The sequence below is a fragment of the Scyliorhinus torazame genome, chromosome 2, assembly GCF_047496885.1.
Source record: "Scyliorhinus torazame isolate Kashiwa2021f chromosome 2, sScyTor2.1, whole genome shotgun sequence".
In the NCBI taxonomy this organism is placed as follows: Eukaryota; Metazoa; Chordata; class Chondrichthyes; order Carcharhiniformes; family Scyliorhinidae; genus Scyliorhinus; species Scyliorhinus torazame.
The window spans coordinates 192,896,669-192,913,951 of NC_092708.1; the positions used below are offsets into that span (position 1 = coordinate 192,896,669).

Here is a 17,283-nt window from a genome sequence, read left to right on the forward strand (position 1 = left end):
TAGATAGCGATAAGCAGGTAGGTTGCTGTATGTGGGGACATGTGATAAATCCATGTCAAAGTATGTTGGCAAAGCTTTGAGGCGTGCGCTCAAGGCACACGCATGTGCGCGATGCCACTAGGCAGAAGTGAGCCAGGCATCGGCGAGCAGTGCGCGTGCATGTGTTAGCATTTTCAAACAGTGCGTGCTTGTCAAGAGGGAGAGCTCAAAGACAGCCAGCTGACTCTGCTTTTGAAGGAGGGTGTGAGTGCGGGCAGCTGAGGGTTAACTATGCAGAGCGAGAGGGACTTGGCTTTTGAAGTCGGAAGTGTTAAAAGAGAACGCCTATTAATTCAAAGGAGACAGGGGAGGGATTTGAGCTGATCGGTGACGGGAGGGTATCTGAGAGATCATGAGCCAGATTGGCTGCAAGTTTGCGCAAAAGAATTTGGTCTGGGAGCAGAGGCGGAGACAGAGAGGGGAAGGTATTCCTAATTGTCAACGGGAATGCAGCCAGATTCTGCACAGAATTGGATTTGGTTTGCTTAAGCAGTTGAGTGGATTCCATGTGGAACTGATCCGACCTCCGCTCTGTTTGAAACTCATTAACCTTATCCAAGGAGTGTGGAGTGCAGGGAGCCAACGAGGAGGAGACTGCCGCTGAAAACCAGTTAGCCCCACCTCCTTTCTCACTCGGGTTTTTATGGCATGAAGGGCAATGTGTGTGTGTCTGTTCACTGTGAGGTGTGTTAGTATTAACGTCGGAGCTCTGAGCACACCCTGCATTGTGAGCAGGGGCTGACCAGCTGCAATGAGTGCATCAGTCAAACTTTTGGTGCTTTGCCTGCTCTGGACCTCTCTCCCCAAGACCTGGTGCTGGCTGAATTGGTTTGGAGCTGGAGGGAAGAAGCCAACCCCGACCCCGAGCCTGACGCTGCCCGGCGTGGTCACGGCCCGAGCGGTCACCTCGTCCTCCGCCGGCCGCGATGTCTCAGGGAGCCTGCCCAGAGTGGACCGCGTTGCCACGAGTCCACCCCTCGCTGGGACACTCCAAACCAGCACTGGAGAACAGACTGGCAGCCCGCTGGGGGGCAAGGAGAGGGCCGCCCTCAGCCCCCCACTCGGTGGCACCATGACCACCTCTGGTGGCGTGGCAGCAGACGGGCGCAAGGGGAGCATCGCTGGGGTTGGCGCCAAGATACTGGACGTGGCAGAAACTGTTCAAGATTTGCTTCGGACCTGGGATGGAGCACCAAACTCAACAGCCAAACTGGGGGTGCCACCGGCAACGCCCACCTCGGGGAGAGCAGCGGGAGAAGATTCTGGAATAACGAGCTTTGATACAACCTCCGTGACAACTGTCGATCCCATGACTGGCACACCATCAGCATCTACCACAGCCAGCAACAGTGAGACAATGCGTGTGGTGGTGTCTTCACTCACCAGCAAGGCTTTGACTTCACCCTCTCCATCCTCGTCTTCCTCTTCGCCCTCCTCCCTAACCCAATCTTCATCCACTTCTTCCTTCTCGTCCTCTTTGCTCCCCTCTTCCCTATCCCTCTCTGTGTCCCTCTCCTCTCCCTCATACAACTCCTCCTTATCCAACACCTCCTCGCCCTCTGCAACTGTGGCTCCTCAGCAGCTGGAGCTGGCCAGCGGTCCCACGTCGGCTGCCCTCTCCTCAAAGCCACGCTGTGGCCTCCGCTGTACAGGTAGTGTCCTTGGGATGGTCGTCCCGCCCGGTAAACCACAACGTGTTAATTTGATGAGAGGCAGGTTTCCCGAGAGCGGGGAATCTGGTTCGGGCACCGCGCCTGTGTCGGGGGAAGATTTGGCGAGTGACAACCTGATTCCTGGAAGATCTTTCTTGACTGGCCGCTCAGGGACAGACGACCAAATGCATGAAGCTGCCCCATCATCGCAAGTGGCAGGGCATTTGATTAATCAGTTATCCCATAATGCTGTAGGAGATGGCCACAAAATGGTGGCCGGGAAGGGTGGGAACTGGAGTGACAGCCAATCGCCTCTCAGCGTTTCGAGTGCCAATGATCTCTCTAAGCATGATGGGATAGTACTGGATAATTTAAGCCATGCTAATAGCCTGGTGTTTAATCAGAATGCAACTAATGGTGTGCTGGTTCATTCTGCTGCTACTGCTGCTTCTGTAGGAACTAAACTAGATGTACTAACCCCTACTAAGGCTTCTGATCCAGGTTTCTGGGGTGCTGCCTCCCTTCCTCCACCTACTTGGGGCACGCCAGGGTCTGGACCCCCTGTGCACGCTGACTGCTCACCGCTGCCTCCTGCTTTGGAGTTCTGCCGCAAGCTGGGTCATGGGGTCATCCGGCTCCCGAACCATCTGCACCAGGCCAGCGTGGCAGAGATCCAGGAGGCCATGCGAGGGTGGGGGGTGGTCCTGCCCTCCGGCTGCCACCCTGGCCTGGAGCCATTCTTCTGCCGCCTGCTGGCGCCGGGGTGCGAATCTCCCCGGGGCCACGAGCCTCCTTGCCGTGGGTACTGCGAGGCCGTACAGGATGACTGTTGGACGGAGCTAGTGGGCAGTGGTCTCCAGCTGCCCTGCCACCTTCTCCCCGGAGAAGAAGAGGGGTATGGTTGCCTATCTCTCAATGTTAGCAGAGGTAAACAAATACGACTCCCAGCCCCCCTTCAGCCTGTTCATGGGACTGTGAAGTGAGGTGCAACGTTTAGTCTTGTCAGCTTTCGATGCTTTGTTAAGATGTTTTACAAATTGGTCCCAGCAACAATGTGCATTTATATAGTGCCTTCGACACTGTGAAGTGTCCCCAGGTGCTTCACAGGAACGTATCAAAGCACACTGACACGTAGGCCGTAGTAAGGCAGGTGACTAAAAAGGCTGATCACAGAGGTGGGTTTGACAGGGCGTGAGGGGGCCGAGGAGGATTCGGGAAACCAAACGGTGAGTTCAGGGGCCGCAAAATGGGTGCAGGGATTAGAATGGGAGTCATGCAAGAGGCTAGCACCGGAGTGGCGATGGGATCGCGGAGGACTGCTGGAGGTGACAGGGATAGAGAGCGGGTTACAAGGACAATGAGGGGCATAAACACAGGGATGAGAATTTCCTGCATCGAGAGTCAGCATGTCCGTAATCCGTGTAACTGGCCTCGCAATCAGAATGGAAATGTTCATCCTTCAGTTGAAGCAACTGACAGGACTAGTGCAGGAACTAACCGTACACCACAGTGTAACTCCAAAACATTTGGCTAGGTTTGGAATGGCCTCCCATACTTGAAGTAGTCCTGGCGCTGGTCAGTCCCGGCGCTGGTAACTCGCTCCCGCCGCTGGTCTATCCCGGCTGTTTGTACTACTGCCCACTTAAGGTAATCTGAGCAACTCGTGCTGGTACTCAAACTGACGGTTAGAGTAAATATTCATCCTTTTAATAGCAGTTTTATTTATTGCTTTTACTGCAGTAAGGAGCTTGTTAAGTGCGAACATACAGCGCGTGTGTCTGAGGCTCCCAATTTGTTTATAAATCTTCAGGTTGATGGGGCTTAAGAGGCTAAAAATGAGTTCCCTTTGGAATTCCACTTCAAATCTAATTGATGCTCACGTCTTTGTCCTAAACTTGTTTCTCTTTCTGGTTAAAACAATTCTTAAAAGCAGCGTAGCCCAACAGCAATTCATGTCCTGTTGGTTAATTAGTAATGGTGAGGATGAAAGTGTGTGTCTGTGTGAGGGTGTGTGTGTGTGTGTGTACTGGTGGGCATGGATGTGTTTATGTATCTCTGCTAGTGTGTGTGTGTGCACGTCCATACGTGCATGGGGGTGCATGACGAAATAAGTGTATGCGTGAATGTGTTTTTGTGTATGTAGAAGAATGTCTGAGTGTGTGTGAGTTTTTGTGTAAGTGTGTATGTGTTTTTGTAAGGGTGTTTGTGTGAGGGTGTGTGTGTGCTTTTGTAAGGGTATGTGCGCGAGTGAGTGTTTGTGTGAGGATGTGTGTGAATGTTTTTGTCAGGGTGTGTGTGAGCCTTTGCTTAAGGGTGTGTATGAATATTTGCATAACGTTATGTGTGAGGGTGTTTGCTTGAGGATGTGCGTATTTGTGTGAGGGAGTGTGTGTGTGTATGTATTTGCACAAGGGTGTACGTGTGAGTATTTGTGTAACATTGTGAGTATTTGTATTGGATGTGTGGGTGTGTATGTTTGCAAGTGGGTTTGTTTGTTTGCATGTGTGTGTTTGTGTAAATGTGTGCGAGTGAGTATTTACGTAAGGATGTGTATTTGCTTAAGGGTGCGTAAGTGTTTGAGTAAGTGTGCACCTGTGTCCGAATATTTGCTTAAGGGTGTGTAAGTGTTTGAGTAAGTGTTCACCTGTATTTGCATTAGGGAGCGTGAAAGTGTATGCATAAGGGTGGTTGAGTGTGATGTTTGCATAAGGGTGTGTGAGAGTCTTTGTATAAAGGTGTGTGTGCCCGTGTTTGAGTTAGGGAATATGTGAGTAAGTATATGCGTAATGGTGGTTGAGTGTGCGTGTAATAGTGTGTTTGTGTAAGTGTGTGAGAGTACTTGCGTAAATGTATGTGAGAGACTGTTTGTGTATGTTTATGTATGTAAGGGTGTGTGAGAATGTGTGAGTGTTTGTCTAAGGGTATGTGTGTGTGTTTGCGTAAGTATGAGTGTTCATGTAAGGGTGTGTGTGAGTGTTTGTGCAAAGGTGGTGTGCGAGTGTTTGTGTAAGGATGTGAGTGTGTGTAAGAGTGTTTGTGTAAAGATGTTTTGTGAGTGTTTGTGTAAGGGTGTTGTTTGTGTCAGTATGTGTAAATTGATGTTTCCACAGGGTGGTGTGAGTTGCTTCAGGGGTTGTGTGCGTGAGTGTGCGACTCAGTGTGAAGCTATGTATGAGAATGATTGTATGAGTGTGTATCTCATTGTGGTGGAGTGGAACAGAATACGTTTCCTTGAGCAGAGAAAGACATTGAGGAATTGACAGAGGGTGAGCAGAGAGCTAAACTTAAACAATCCACTCCTCTTAAGGAATTGTTAAAAAAGTCTCCAACCTCATTGGTCTGTGCACTGCCAAAGGTTCACCGAAAACCTCCTCTGGTTTGAAATGCTTGACAGCTGTTGACTGAATGGTTTAAACTGGACCAATCGTACGATGGTTTGTGAACTGGCAAACATTGTCACTTGTAAAAACCCTGCTCCAAGTATAACATTCCTTTGTAAACCAGTGTTGTGCAGGGTCCAACTCTACAAGGAGATGAACGTGTACGGACTGAGCTTTGCCCATACTGTGCATCATTGTGCGAGGATTCCATTTATTATGGTGGGATGCGATTGGTGGGGGAATTGTGAAGTCTGAGAGAGGGGAATCTGGGCACAATATGACTGTATTCTTTTTAAAATTCTTCCCATTGACTGTTGTTTGAAATGTTTACCGCGATTAAACGGAAAGTCCCGTGTCAAGTGCGTTTAGCAGGGGGTTTCCCGGTGCTTGCAGCGCCGAGATTGACCCGGATATTAAATGGGACTCTACTTTTTTCAGGCCTCGGCGAGGAAGTCCTCACCGAGTTTGCACTTACCTTCATTTCCTGCACTGAGGATCTCCGCTCACCAGTGCAGTAAGAGATTAGGACGCCATTTTTAAATGGTGCCGTGATCTCTCAACCTCCCAACATGACCCACAGACTGCCCTCAGCTTACCGATTCATGGGTGCTCGAGCACCTGTCACAAGGGCAGGGCATCCTCAAGCCCAATCACCACCATGGGCAACATGCTACCTGGGCACCTTGGCACTGGCAGGGTGGCATTGCCAAGGCAGCATCAGCAGTGCCTGGGTACCACCTTTCCCATAGGCTGACCACCCAGGAGCCTCCGATCTATCAGGAGACACCCCAGGTGACTGGTCCACGTTTGTGGAGACCAGTGCTAAAGGTCTCCGAGACGAGGAGATTCAATCCCTGGTGCTGGGTAGATCTGATTGAGGCACTTTCAAATGAAGCTAACTACTTGATTTTGCAAATTTAGGCCCCACCCATTGTGGGTGGGATCCAGGTTGTGACCCCTCACGAGAACCCATTAGATCTTGCGAGGCATGGACGGCATGGTGGCGGAGTGGTTAGCGCTGCTGCCTCACGGCGCCGAGGACCCGGGTTCGACCCTGGCTCTGAAGTCACATGTGGGCCAGACCAGGTAAATACAGCAGATTTCCTTCCCTAAAGGACATTAGTGAACCTACGACAAGTGACAGAGGTGTCATGGTCACCAGATTTTCATTACCAACTCAATACATTTTGAAGTTGCAATATAGGACGTGGTGGTGGCCAATTTACGCACAGCAAGATTCCACAAACTAAAGAGATAGCGAGCAGACAATGCTGTTGGTTGAGGGATAATTATTAGCCTGGACACATAGGTAAACCTCTCGAACCCTTCTTTGAATCTTTCTTTGAATCTTTGCCATGGAATCTTTCCTATCAATCTGTGAGGGCAGAGGGGGCCTCGATTTAATGCGACATCCAATAAGTGGCATCTCTGACAGTGCAGCACTCCCTCAGTACTGCGCTGGTGGTGTCCGCCTAGTTGTTCGGTGCCCAAATCTCTGAAGTGGGGCTTGAACCCATAGTGGTCTGGCTAGGAAGAGCGCTAACCGCTGAACCAAAGCTGGCACGCAGTGGAGTTAGAGGATGGAGGTTAATTGGACTTGATGCATCAATAGAATACAGTCATCATTTTAATGCTGTGCATTTTGTCTTTTAGCACATTCATTTGCACGGGGCACAATATTTAGTTGGAAAATGAAAGAATTAAATTTGTGTTTCTTAAAAAGGTTAATAAATGGTGCGGGAGGTGAGTCCATTGGAGGTGAATCTTAAATGGAGACTGGAAGCAGCAATCTTAATGGAATGGCGGGGCCTATCTGACTGTGAGCAATTGGGATGGGGATGGGCATATTTCCACTTCCTTGGGTTGGAAATTTATAGACTGTGGGCTGAATTGTATTAGCCCTCTAGGATCAGGCTTGGTCATCAAGTTCTGGGATGGAACTCTAATCCCGGAGCTTCAGGCTCAAAGGCAGGGATGCTAACCCACTGCACTACAAAACCTCAATCGTTGAACATACTAAAACATCCCAAAGCCCACCAAGGAACATAATTTAAAACATTAAAAAAAAATTTTTTTTTAAATAAATTTAGAATACCCAATTCTTTTTTTTCCAATTAAGGAGCAATTCTGTGTGGCCAATCCACCTAACCTGCACATCTTAGGGTTGTGGGGGTGAAACCCACGCAGACATGGGGAGAATGTGCAAACTCCACACGGACAGTGACCCAGGGCCGGGATTCGAACCCGGGTCCTCAGCGCCGGAGGCTGCAGTGCTAACCACTGTGCCACGTGCCGCCCTATCAAAAAGCATTGACACTAAACCACTAAAGGAGATATTGGAGAGGTGACCACAATGCTTGGCTGAAGAGGTAGGTTCGAAGGAGTATCTTTTAAAAAAAAACATTTTTTTAAAATTTCCAATTAAGGAGCAATTTAGCGTGGCCAATCCACCTAAATTGCACATCTTTGGGTTGTGGGGGTGAGGCCCACGCAAACATGGGGAGAAGGTGGAAACTCCACACGGACAGTGACCCAGAGCCAGGATTGAACCTAGGTCCTCGGCACCATGAAGCATCTAAGGAGTATCTTCAGGGAGGAAAAATAGGTTTGGAAACAACATTTCAAATCTGAGGGCCGAGACAGCTGAAGGCGTGGCCGCCAATAACAGGTTGAAGAAGTGGAGAATGTGTAAGAGGCCTGAATTGGAGGATTGCAGAGAGCACTGTGGCAAAGTGGTTAGCACGGGTGCCTCACAGCACCAGGGGCCTGGGTTCAATTCTTACCTTGGGTGAATGTGTGGAGTTTGCACTTTCTCCCCGTGTCTGTGTGGGTTTCCTCCGGGGGCTCCGGTTTCCTCCCACAATCCAAAGCTGTGCAGGTTAGGTGGATTGGCCATGATAAATTTCCCATTAGTTATGGGGTTACAGGGATAGGATGGGGAGTGGGCAGATTTGATGGCACGAATGGCCTCCTTCTGCACTGTAGGGATTCTATTCTATATGGGGGGGAGGGGATAGTAGGGCTGGAGGAGGTTGTGGAAAATGGAGACGGTGCTAGGCCATGGGGGTATTTGGACGCAAGGATGAGAATTCTAAAAGCGAATCACTTGGTCTGTAAACCAATGGCCTGGATTTTGAATGGTGCTTGCTCCACAGATTTTCCATGGGCTTTGGGCTGTGATTTGCACCAAGTAGAGAGGCAAAACAGCACAGCGCCCTCAATGGCGGGTCTCCTTAACCAACCAGGTTAAATAAAGTATCGTTACTGAGCGATGCAAAGTTCAAACTGGGAAGTGTAAGTTAGAATTCTTAATGTAAAATGAGGTACAGAATGCAAAATAGATGGAAGGAAAGATGGGACTGAGGGAGAGGTAAAGGAGATAGATGAAATGAAACAAAAATGTTGTGTTTTAATGTTTTTAAAACAAAACAAAATTAAAATTTGAAGGGTACGATTCCACACTTGTAAAAGTAAATTTTCAGCACTGGAGAGGTTAGTTGTAATTAAGACTTAATACACGGTTCAAAGTACACATACACTGAAACGGACTCGCCCTAACCCTTTTTTGCAGTGTTTAGTGAGTAATACCAGCCCTTCTGGCTGTTCGATTTATTTCAAGGCAGAATCCCGTGGTACAATGTCTGTAAAGCGAGATTTCGACTGGAGCAGGGCAACTCAGCAGGGCATTTAACTGTGGATGTGCGGATGCTGGAGGTTTCTGTCTGATTTACACCATAGTAACAGTGAGCCACCGATAGCCTATTAGTTGCACCATAAAATAGCAACTGGGACTGGCAATTCTAGAATTGTAGGGGCTGGGAGCAGCAAGGTTGGAGTTAACTAGTGGGATACATTTTTCTATCATATGGGCTGCATAGCTATGCAGTGACATTCAATTATCCTTTTTTCGATAAAGGAACTTCTTTGTCAGCAACTAAATGCATGCGAAGAAAACAATTGCAGTCACAATCCTTTCAAAAGGTTTAGAGTATTTCTGCACCCATAGCTGCACTCTTTTGCACATGGTGGATTTTCTCAAGGCGAAACTGTCTTGAGCTATTCCGCAACGGCTGTTTGAGTTGGCAGTGATAGAACTCTTTATATCGGACATCTGTCGCTAAACTAGCTTGCTCCACAACCCAAATTTCTTTCCCATGTAAGTTCACTCATAAAGGTCAGAGGAGATTTGCTCAGTGGGCTATTCCCACCTGAGCAATATGTGGGGTCTGGTGAGATGTTGGATTTCAAGGGGATATTTGTCCTTTTCCTCGGAGTTTCATTCTCAGATGTTTTTGACTCTCGGGAAAGTCTGCCGAACCCTGTCGCTCTCAGTATCTGAATCAGCCCGGGAACCAAGATGTCCCTGGAACTCCAGCCAATTTCACTTTTGACCCCTTTCCTACCCCAGCATCAGCAGCTTTGTTTGTTTTGTTTTTGTGGAACCCTGATAGATTTTCATTTTAAAAATGTGAAGATGTCAACGCAAGAGAGGGAGGGAGAGTTGGTCATGTGTTAGATTTGCATGCTCGGTCTGTACACTGACTGAGTGGTGAATGTGGGATTTACACGCTTAAATATTTTACTTTTCTTTCCTGGGATGTGGGCTGCGCTGGATAGGCCAGCATTTATTGCTCATTAATTGCCCTTGAGAAGGTGGTGGTGAGTGGCCTTCTTGAATCGCTCCCGTCCCCGTGGTGTAGGTACACCCACAGTGCTGTAAGGGACAGAGTTCCAGGATGTTGCCCCAGTGACAGTGAAGGAACAGCAATATGTTTCCAAGCCAGGATGGTGAGTGACTTGGAGGGGAACTTCCAGGAGATGGAGTTTCCTTGTGTCTGCTGCCCTTGTCCTTCTAGATGGTAGTGGTCATGGGTTTGCAAGATGCTGTCGATAGAACCTTGGTGAGTTGGGATGGTGATGAAGTGATAATTGGAATGTTCTTGTCGGATGGCCTGATTTATAATACAAAAATACTTGTAGCTAAAGCTATAAACGATTTATTAACATTAACTGTGGGTCAAATATATACAAAACAACAGATGAATAACAGCATGAACATGCACAAACCATTATTTCTCTCCCAGCTCCCGAATCAGTTTGAGATGACCTGACTCTAACATTCACTTATGAGACTCTAGTGGTCAGTCGGTGAATTACAACACAACCATATCACAACATCCCCTTTCCTTTGAAGGAATAAATACATTATCATCAGTATATTTACATGTGATATCATTAGTCTTTGAGTCTAATAGTATAATTTTTTTTTTAATTTTAAAAACTGGTTTAACAAAAATATATACACACACACAGACAGAGACACACACACACACACACACACACAAGAACAGCAAGCATAGTCTGTACAAATAGTCCAAATCTACAAATTGAGTCGATCAGGGTTTCTTCTGGCTCTAGTTGATCTTCTCAAAGTTTGACGATGCTGCTCAGAACTTGTAGATTCAATGTTCTCCCTGACATTCTCATGCTCAGGAACTGCTGAACTATCTGACACTGCAGCTTGTGTTGATTCTGACGTAGATTCGCCATCCAGCACGTTGTTGTGAAAGTCTTCTCTGGTTTTGTCATCACTACTCAGAGATGGTAAAGTTCTAGACACTCTATCGTATAACTGTCTTTGTTTTGCTTTAATTTTTTACATTTCCTGCATTCTCCCCATTTTCCAAGTATGGAAGTGTGTTACGCAAACTTCTATTCATGAATAACCCTGCTGGTGATCCACCATGTGACAATGGTAACGCTTTGTAATGTGATTTTGCGAGATATGGATCAGATTGGCTGTCCAGTGCTTTATGTAATGATTGTTTTACAATATATACACTTTTTTTCCTTAAGATCTTTGGGATCTACGCCTATACGAGCATCACCATTTTTTTATTTCACACAAAGCATGGAATTTACCCCATTGGTCGGTTCTTCTATCTTCTTGATAACAGTAGTTTTGTATCTGTTATGGATGGTAGGGTAGAAATGAGATTGACATGCAGATCTACACCTTCAGCAAATTTACTACTAATCGTTTCTATCGGTGCTTTAGATAATGCATCTTCTTTAAATTGCATCTCGTTGGCGAATGGTAGTGCACTAAAATCAGTGAACACATAGCTGAATTTGCTGATAATGCTCTCCGAATTATTGGGAGTGTTGATCCAACCCTTTGTGGATGCTATATACCAACTGCACTTGACCTTTTAAAAAATAAATTTAGACTACTCAATTCATTCTTTCCAATTAAGAGGCAATTTAGTGTGGCAATCCACCTAGCCTGCACATCTTTGGATTGTGGGGGCAAAACCCATGCAAACAGGGGGAGAATGTGCAAACTCCACATGGACAATGACCCAGAGCCGGGATCGAACCTGGGACCTCGGCACTGTGAGGCAGCAGGGCTAACCCATTGCGCAACCGTGCTGCCCAAAATGGTACTCTACCTAATTCTTCACTGGACTAATTATCTAATAATGAATCCAAGCCCTTAGATACAATACAGAATGAGACAGAGTAAACTGTGTTCTTCACCACCACACTCCGGTCACAAGCACCATAACATTTAATGCTTGGACCATTATAATATTTTGTGATTTCCTCTAATTGGCTGAATTCTTAGATTTTTAAAACGGGTCATGCTGATTATATTGGCTTTGGCACTGGTATCTAACTTCAATTGGGCCACTGTACTGTTCACTTCAAATGGGTAGCAACCATTTGTCCTCATCAACTATTTATTTTAAATGGAGCATCAGTTTGCATTTTCTTTAAGTGCTGAAAACTTTTTGACGTTTCTAAAAAAGAATGATTCTTCTCTGTTATTACTCCAACAAACAATGATGTTTCATCACTGGAGACAGTGTCTTCCACTGTGCTGACTGATCAGGAGTTGAGCTTCGAGTGACAATTCTGAGCAAAGTGATCTTTTTCCTTTGCACCTGGAACAAAACTTGCCAAATGCTGGACCCTGCCTTAATTTGTGTCTTTGACCACATTTTTTTTACATAGAAATATTTTGTCCTGATCTTTAACCTGTTTGTTGGTGTGCGAGGAACTGCAAGAACTTTCCTGCCTTTTTTTTAAATTTAGAGTACCGAATTCATTTTTTCCAATTAAGGGGCAATTTAGCATGGCCAATCCAACTACTTTGCACATTTTTGGGTTGTGGGGGCGAAACCCACGCAAACGCGGGGAGAATGTGCAAACTCCACACGGACAGTGACCCAGAACCGGGATCGAACCTGGGACCTTGGCGCCGTGAGGCTGCAGTGCTAACCACTTGTGCCACCGTGCCGCCTGAAACTTTCCTGCCATTTTTGGACGTTTCCCACCTTTTTGGAAAACGGGCGGCAACCGGAGTGCGTTCCTCCAAGAAGATGCCGCCATTACTGAGAAATATTTTAGAATGCTGTGCTGCTAGCTCATTACCGCGATTCTTCCAGCCCCGTGACTGGCTGGCGAATTGACGCCGTCGTGCGATTCCCCGAGGTGCAGAGAATCGGCGCATTTGGCGCGGCGCCAGTCGCGGGCGGCCGATTCTCCGGCCCGTATGGGCCGAGCGGCCGCGCGGAAATGGCAGAGTTCTGCCGGCGCCGTTCACCTCAGGTTGCTGCCAGTGGGAACTCTGCGCGAAGGGTCGGGGGGCGGCCTTTGTGGGGGGGGGGGGGGCTCCGTCCCCGGGAGGGGCCTCCGATAGGGTCTGGCTCGGGATTGGGGCCGACCGATCGGCAGGCCGGCCTCTTTCTCCCCCCCCCCCCCCCCCCCCCCCCCAAACCCGGGCCTACTTCCCTGCGCGGCCGGCCTCTGAACCCCCACGCCATGTTGTGTCGGGACCGGCGCGCTGAAGAAGTCATGCGTGGGTTGGCACGGCCCAACTGCGCATGCGCGGGTTGACGCGGAGCCCATTTGGCACCGATAAGGGAGGCTGGAGCGGCGCGAACCGCTCTGGCGCCGTGCTGGCCCCTTGTGGGGGCCAGAATCGGTAGTCCCCGCGCCCGTTTCGCGCTGTCGTGAAATGCGGCGGCATTCACAACGGCGCGAACACTTAGTCTCCATTTCGGAGAATCGTGTCCCTTGAACCTGACAAATCTTAACTGTTTGTTCCAAAGGCAACTCCGATTCCCTCGGCTTATTTTCATTCACATCAAACACAATTTGGTCCTAAATTATGGAAGATTCCACCGCAGAAAAATGACAGGTTTTAGCTTTTAACATTAAATCGGTGATGAAATGATCTATGGACTCTTCTGTCTTCTGTAAATGTGATCTAAACACAGCATTCATCAATTTCATTCTTTCTGGGGATGCAATGCTCTTCGAATGACTTTGTTCAAGTTTTTACTATCTTCATAGTTTGCAAATTTAAACATATTAAACACAGAAATTGCTTCAGGCCCTGCGGCTTTTAGATATATCACTACCATACGCAAATCTGTTTTATCTCTTAAATTCACTGCAGTAAGAAACAGATTACATTGTTGCTTAAACACACGTCAGTTGCTGTCCACATTACCATGAAATCTGAGACTGATTGGTGGCTTCAGCAACTCCATGTAGTTCATTTGTGCAGGCTGCAAAATCATCAAATCTCTCTGGACCTCGTGGCAGGCTGATAGTTTTTTCTCCGTGTTTAATACCATCTAGCCCTGGTACCATGTAATGTTCTTGTCGGGTGGCCTGATTTATATTACAAGAACACTTGTAGCTAAAGCGATAAATGATTTATTAACATTAACTGTGTGTCAAATATATACAAAACAACAGATGAATCACAGTATGAACATGCACAAACCACTATCTCTCCCAGCTCCCTAGTCAGTCTGAGTTCACATAACTCTAACATTCACTTGTATACTAGTGGTCAGACGGTGAATTACAAAATAATCATGATATCACTACAATAATGTTACTGGACTACTAATCCAGAGACTCTTGCAAATGCTCTGGGGACTTGAGTTCAAATCTCACCACGGCAACTGGTGCAATTTAAAGTCAATAAACAAAATGATGAGGAACGTAGTTAAGGTAGATAGGAAGAAACTGTCCTCCTTAGAAGTGTAGGAGGGGGGTCAATAACTAGGGAGCAAAGATTTAAACTAAGGGGCAGGACATTAGAGGGGATTTGAGGAAAAACCTTATCACATAGAGGGTGGTGGGAATCTGGAACTCACTGCCTGAAAGGATGATAGAGGCAGGAGCTCTCATAACATTTAAAAAGCATTTAGATGAGCACTTGAAATGCCATAGCATACAATGGACCAAGTGCTGGAAAATGGGATTCGAATAGATAGGTTTTTGATGGCTGGCACTGACACGATGGGCCGTGGGGCCTCTTTTTGCGCAATAAAACTGCAACTCTATTTCTAGAATTAAATGTTAGTCTCAGTAATGGTGACCAGTAGACAATCAGATTGTTAAAACCCATGTGGTTCACTAATGTCCTTCAGGGAAGGAAGTCTGCCATCTTTATCTGGTCTGGCCTACATGTGACCCCAGACCCATAGCAATGTGGTTGATTCTTAACTGCCCTCGGAAATGGTAGACTCAACCATTCAGTTGTATGAACCTGCCTGCCACAGAAGAGGCCACTCAATTGAAGGGTAAATTCTTCGATTTTGCAAGTGTGTGTGTGTGTGTGTGTGTGTGGGGGGGGGGGGGTGGGGGTGGGGGGGGGTGGTCTAAATTGCCCCTTGCCCACAAATAGGAAATAGGAGTGTTCAGGGCATCAGGATGCTGATGAATTGATCTTGGAGAATGTGGAGTGAGTGGATTAATTGGGTTTCCTCAACATCAGATTCCCAAACTGACCGCGTTTGCTGCTCCCCTGCCCACCATCACCTGATTCGTGTTCTGATGATGCTTTGTGCTCCTTATATATGTGACTGATGGCTCTTGGGTTCCGTGCCTCTTAGCATTATTTGATTTCTGCACTTTGTCAGCCTTCCCTCAGTCTTCCTTTTAAATCAGAAGCTTGCGGGTTCAAGTCCTGTTCTCGGGGCTTGAACACAGAATCTGGGCTGCCGTTCCCAGTGCAATACTGAGGGATATGGGGCATGTTAAGCCAAGGTCTCGCCTGTCCTCTCAGGTGGACTCACATATTCCCCAAGGCACTATTTGTGAGGCAAGTTCATCCCTCAGGCAAGCGGTGTTTGTGTAGTCTTGCTGAGCGCGGATTGACTGCTGAGTTTCCTACAGTGGCTACCCTTCAAATAATTTGCTGAAAGTCCCTTTGGAATGTCCTTAGATTAGGAAACGCATTGTGCAGATGCAAGTCTGTCCTTTGCTTCCATCCATTGTAGGATTGGGCTCCCAGAAAGGCAAATGTTCCACTTCTTGTGAGGTATGTCCACAGGCATATTGGGAAATGTTGGGAGTGGAATCCATGCAACTGCCAGAGCTGTTTATTACACTCTAAGGATGGGAGGAATTCTCATTTGCAGTGGGAGCTGGAATTGGACCAGTAGGAATGCTTTGTCTGTGAAACATTGCATCTAAAACAGATGGAAGGAGTTCTTTATTGTTGGTTGCCCAGTGAATGTCGAGTGATTCTCTTAAGGATCTATGTTGTTTTCTTATTTTGTCTGTCTCAGGACACAAGATAGGAAACGGGAGCAGACCATTCGGCCCTTCAAACCTGCTTCGCCATTCTTTACAATCATAGCTTCCAAAAATATGACATAGGAGCCAGTCAGCCCCTGGAGCCTGCTCTACCATTCAATAAGATCTGTTTGTGTTGAGTTCCACATTCCCCCATCTACTTTAGATTCTTGTTATGCAAGGGAAACAATTACCTCTACCTTAAAAATATAATCAGAGATTTCCACTTCCACCGCCTTCTGAGGCAGAGTTCCAAAGTCGCACAATCCTCTGAGGGTCTTCTGCGTCACCGCCATTCACCCACCCACTCCCCATCTCTTGATTCCCAGACTTTTTCAATATTCACAGCCCCCCGGGATAGAGAATTCCAAAGATTCAAAACCCTTTGAGTGAAGATTGGCCCCTTATCCCGTGCAAATGGACAGATTCACACAAACTCGCTGCAGAAGGAGGCTATTTGGCCCATCGTGTCTGCAACATGACTTAGTGCCATCCCTCTGCCTTTTCCCCGTACCCCTGCACATTGTTTCTACCCAAATAATCATCTAATTCCCTCTTTAATGCCTTGATTGAACCTGCCTCCATCACACCTCCAGGCAGCGTATTCCAGACCCAAACCACTTGCTGTGCAAAAACGTTTTTTATCACATCACATTTGCTTCTTTTGTAAATCACTGTAATCTGTGCCCTCTCATTCTTTATTCATCCTATTATTCTCCTCCTCAGTCACTTCCTTGATTTTCCCCTCACCTCCCCAACTGGAACTTGGGACGGGATTCTCTGATTCTGAGGCTAAGTGTTGACGCCGTCGGAAACGCTATCGCGATTCCCGACGACGTCAACTTGGCCTCAGGATCAGCAATTCTGGCCCCTACAGGGGGCCAGCATGGCACTGGAGCAACCCTCGCCGCTCCAGCTGCTGATCCCGGCGTCAACTGGGTGCCGCGGGGTCCGCGCATGCACAGTGGCACCGGCGCCAACGCGCGCATGCACAGTGGCTCCCTTCCCCGCGCCGGCCCCGACGCAACATGGAATAGGGCTAAAGGGGCCGGTGTGGAAGAAAGGAGGCCCCCAGCCCGAGAGGCCAACCCGCCGATCGGTGGGCCCCGAACGCGGGCCAGGCGACAATGGAGGCCCCCACCGGGGTCGGAGCACCCCTACCCCCGACAGGCCGCCTCCGGACCCTTCCATGCCGGCTACTAGCAGGTTAGAATGGCACCGGTGGGACTTGGGATTTTTGTTACGGCCGCTCGGCTGAGAATCGGTGGGTTGGGGCCCGCGTAGAGCGGCCATTGACCGGTGCCGCACCAACCACGGCGCCGATTCTCCACTCTGCGGGGAATAGCATCCCGGTGTTGGGGCGGCGTGGTGCGATTTGCGCCTGTTGCAGCGTTTCTCCTGTCCGGCCCCGGGCTGAGAGAATCCCGCCCTTGATGTAGATATGAAATGAAATGACATGAAAATCGCTTATTGTCACGAGTAGGCTTCAATGAAGTTACTGTGAAAAGCCCCTAGTCGCCACATTCCGGCACCTGTTCGGGGAGGCTGGATATTTCCTTTAGCACAAAGCTGGCTTTCATGTTTAGAGGAGATAGCATTAACCCAGG

At 47.9% G+C, this 17,283-nt stretch overlaps 1 protein-coding gene across 1 annotated transcript in view; it reads left to right on the top strand.

Moving 5' to 3' along the window:
* The first annotated feature begins 473 nt into the window (after nt 1-473).
* The window catches only part of LOC140394656 (collagen alpha-1(XVIII) chain-like), a 227,864-nt gene continuing 211,054 nt past the window's right edge, over nt 474-17,283 (top strand). Inside the window, 1 exon segment of the mRNA XM_072481940.1 lies at nt 474-2,618. Coding sequence (XP_072338041.1) covers nt 791-2,618 — 1,828 coding nt within the window. The 5' untranslated portion in view covers nt 474-790.